General features: G+C 29.8%; 1 protein-coding gene across 1 annotated transcript; it reads left to right on the top strand.

Annotated features, from left to right (window-relative positions):
* The first annotated feature begins 209 nt into the window (after window positions 1-209).
* On the top strand, window positions 210-1,429 carry LOC107898668 (uncharacterized). Its single transcript, XM_016824185.2, has one exon. The coding sequence runs from the start codon at window positions 362-364 to the stop codon at window positions 1,115-1,117; it is 756 nt and encodes a 251-aa protein (XP_016679674.1). The 5' UTR covers window positions 210-361; the 3' UTR covers window positions 1,118-1,429.
* Window positions 1,430-4,081: the final 2,652 nt, after the last annotated feature.

Genomic DNA, 4,081 nt, shown 5'->3' with positions numbered 1-4,081 from the left:
TAAATTGATAAAAAGATGTAAATATTGGGACCAAATTTATGATTATACCTAAAATAAAAAATTTCCACTTATTTCGCTTTTTCTTTTCTTCCTCTACACGTAATAGCTCCAGTCCCCGTCTATAGCTCTACGCGTGTTTAAAAAAAGAATTTGCAACTACAAAAAATTGCCGGTTAAAATTATTCAATATTTATTTATTTATTTAAATGAAAGCGTTGAGAATTTTCAACCAACAGAACCTCCCTATAAAAACCCAATAACCAAACCCCACATTTACCCTCCAAAAAAACCTCTCGTAATTTAATTTTATGTCTAATTGGAGCCCAGAGGCTTTATTTTGAGTTTCTTGTTTGCGTTAATCATGCAAGCAGTGAATCCTTCTTTGTCTCAGTTCACTGGAACTGCTTTTCCGGTCGCTGCCGGTGGTTTTAACCGTGACTTTGGAGTTAAAGTGCAGATCGGAGACGACGAGTCGAGCAAACAGCTTGAAATGGAAGAGAAAGAAGAAGAAGAATTTTCGTTTGAATGTTTAAATCCCGACGGTTCGCTGATATCGGCCGACGACGTTTTCCTTAACGGTAAGATCCGTCCGGTTTATCCGTTTTCTAACGAAGATCTTGTTTTCGCTAACGGAAACGGTTCCGTCTCAAAGCCTGAAGATTGTGAAATGTCTGTAAGGACTCTATTGAAGAAGGTTTTCGTTGAAGGTTCGCCGGAAACGACGTCGTCGTCGGAAACAACGGGACCTTACCGGAGGATCGTGGAGAAAACGTTGCCGGACACGTGTAAGAAGAGCAATTCAACGGGATTTTCAAAGCTTTGGAGGTTTAAAGATTTCATGATTCGAAGTAATAGCGACGGTAAAGACGCCTTCGTGTTTTTTAACCATACGACGTCGTCTTCTGGTACTTCGTCGGTAAAAGCTGAAATGAAAAGCAAAAAACCAAAGGCGACGATAAAACAGAAGAGTAGCAAAACGACGTCAGCTCATGAAAAGCTTTATGTTAAAAACAGAGCAACGAGGGAAGGGGAAAAACGACGGTCGTTTTTGCCGTATAAGCAATTTGGGTTTTTTACTAACGTTAATAAGCTAAGCAGAAATCTTCATCCTTTTTAGAATTATTATTCTTCCTTTGTAATTAAATTTAAGGTAATTTCTTAAATTAATTAATTTTTTTATTTGTAAATTTTGTAAACTACATTAAATGGGGCTTGTTAGGAATTTGTAAAATGACATAAATCAATGATTTGTTGATGACGTATTAATGTTAGAGGTGATCAGTGACGGGTTTCGGCCGGGCCCAGAAAATTTTTTTGGCCCATGTCTTAGGCCCGGCCTGAAATATGGCTTGAAATTTTGTCTACGCCCGGCGCAGGAAAAAATTCTTAAGTCCGAGCCCTGCCCGTCTCTGTCCTTTTTTTTAGTAAACACCAAAATTGTATAAAAAAAACTTGCAAAATATAATCAACCAACCAGAATATTCATACATTAATTAATCAACATATTTAATTTTATAATAAAATATAAATTGTAAGCTAAATTAAATTTTCAACAATTATAAATTAAGTATCCTAAAAAGCAACCGAATCCTCATTGTCCTCATTGTCTTTTTTGTAACCAATTTATTATATTCGGAAATGTATTTTTTTTAAAACGTATTTTAAAAATACTTTAAAATAAAAAATATATATTTATTATATAAATACTAAATGTCTAATGGGAAATGGGGAAATGAGAAATGTATTTTAAAAATAAAAAATATATATTTATTATATTCGGGCCAGGCTCGGGCCAAAAAAATTTTATCCGAGGTCCAGCCCGTTTTCTAAACGGGCCTTATGTTTTGTTCAAACCCATATTTCGGGCCTATATTTTTACCCGAACCCTCTCATATTTCGGGCGGGCCATCGGGTCGGGCCAAGCCACCCAACCCATGATCACCTGTAATTAATGCTATTCTAATTTGTCTATAAATAAAATATATATTTTGATATGTTAATAATTTTATATTTATTTTTTCCTTTACGTTTATTATGTTTTTTAATAATAATCTTATTATAGGTTTTTTAATATATGTAATTTTTTATACAATTTTTAGAATTACCTAATAATATTGATGTCAATCGAGCTAAGACTTAATCGACACGTTTATTATAATTTTTTTTGTTTTTATTTACAATTAAATGTTGTCATATAAAATTATTTATACACTATAAGTTAATCATAAGATATAATATCATTAAAAATTATCAAGTTGTTTGTATTTTTTTATTTTATATTTTTTCTTGAAATATATAGATTTATGTAATATTAGTAAATCAAATGATGCCATCTTATTAAAAATCAAGTTTTTTTTTTATTTTTTTTAGATGATCTTGAATATAAATTTATAATATATATGTAAAAAAAATTATTAAAAATATCGTTAAACTTAAAATGATACATCAAAGCATATTGATATCTCATACTAATATAAACCAATATTAAAATAGAACAGTACCACCACCGATATAATATTAATAAGGATAAATTATATTAATAGTCACTCAATTGTTGGTAAGTTTCTTTTTTGTCATCCAAGTATGAAAAATTACAAAATGGTCACTAAATTATTTTTGATTTTGTCTTTTTTGGTCACCTACCGTTAAATGGCTAATCGAAAGATGATGTGGTAGCTTTTAAAATTGACATAATAGCAAATTTAACCCTTAACATTTATACATTGTGTTAATTTAGTCATGATTCTAAAAGAAATTAACTCTCCACGTTTACATATTGTGTAATTTGGTATTTTTTGTTTTTTGCTTTTCCTTTTGACCTTTTCACCTAAAAAGCTAAAACGAATATCAACTAAATTTGATTGGAAATATACCAAAAAGCAAAAATAATAATTTTCATCTTTTTTTTCATTCTTTTAAAATTAACTCCCAATATCACAAAGAAAAGGAAAACTACAAAAAAAAGAAACCAAATTACACAATATATAAATGTTGAAGGTTAAAGTTGTTATTATGCGAATTTTAAAAGCTACTAAGTTATCTTTTCGTTTGTAATTCAATTGTCGGTGACAAAAAAAAGAAAAAGTTAAATAATTAACCGATTATTCTATAACTTTTCATAACTGAGTGTCCGAAAAATAAACTTACCAATATTTTTTCTTTTTGATACAATAGAATCTTAAACACACCCACCGCACACACTCATTTAAACTACTACACAAGCAAAGGTAGATTTAGGAGGCTGGCAGGCCCGGTCCCCTTAAAATAGAAATTTTACCATTTTGGTCCTTTAAATTAAAAAAATTAAATTAACAAAGGTAAAATTACACTTTGACCCCTTTAAAAATGATAAAAATTTAATTTAATAATTTTAAAATTATAAATATATTGACAATTTAATTTCACCCCCTAAAATTTTTTCCTGGCTTCTCCTCTGCACACAAGCACAGCTTACAAATCAATCCCATAACTTTAAAAATATTGTGAACACCTTTGATCAATAAATCAAATACTAAAATTAAACATATCAATAATAGAGTGACTACCGATCTAATTTACCCCATTAATAACTCTGAGAATCCACTCGGAAACTTCTGAGTCTGACTCAAACCCACTGTTAGGGTTATTTGGGAGTTTCCACGAACCCTAGAAAGTAATTCCTAGCGTTTGGCATGTAGTTTAACAAAAACAAGTGAACCCCCAAAAATTGTGTTGTCAAATCAAATTCCAATTTCCATATACTTTCTTCTTTCTTTCACCAAAGTTTCGTATATAATCATATAGTATTTTTTTTATGTATTAGAAATTAGGTTATATTTTGTTTTGTTTTTTTATTAAAATTTTGAGTAAATTAATTTTTATACATTAGTTCAAAAAATAAATCGGTTATTCTGTTAAAAAATGGTTCTTGTACGTCAGCGTAAGGTATACGAGACACGCCACATATCACTATTTGGTTATTTCGTCAGTTACATAAGTTTTTAACAATATAAAAAAGAAATCAAATTGTTTTTGGAACTAATGTGCAAGAACTAATTTACCTATTCTTTTAGTAAAGGAGACCAAATAAAACTTAAATCTT

The sequence above is a fragment of the Gossypium hirsutum genome, chromosome D04 (assembly GCF_007990345.1).
Source record: "Gossypium hirsutum isolate 1008001.06 chromosome D04, Gossypium_hirsutum_v2.1, whole genome shotgun sequence".
In the NCBI taxonomy this organism is placed as follows: domain Eukaryota; kingdom Viridiplantae; phylum Streptophyta; class Magnoliopsida; order Malvales; family Malvaceae; genus Gossypium; species Gossypium hirsutum.
The sequence above is the reverse complement of the archived record's forward strand: the minus strand, read 5'-3'. Positions and strand labels throughout refer to the sequence as shown.

Bases quoted from the DNA above. Each gene is read 5' to 3' on its own strand.
- LOC107898668 (XM_016824185.2), top strand. From the start codon at position 362: ATGCAAGCAGTGAATCCTTCTTTGTCTCAGTTCACTGGAACTGCTTTT.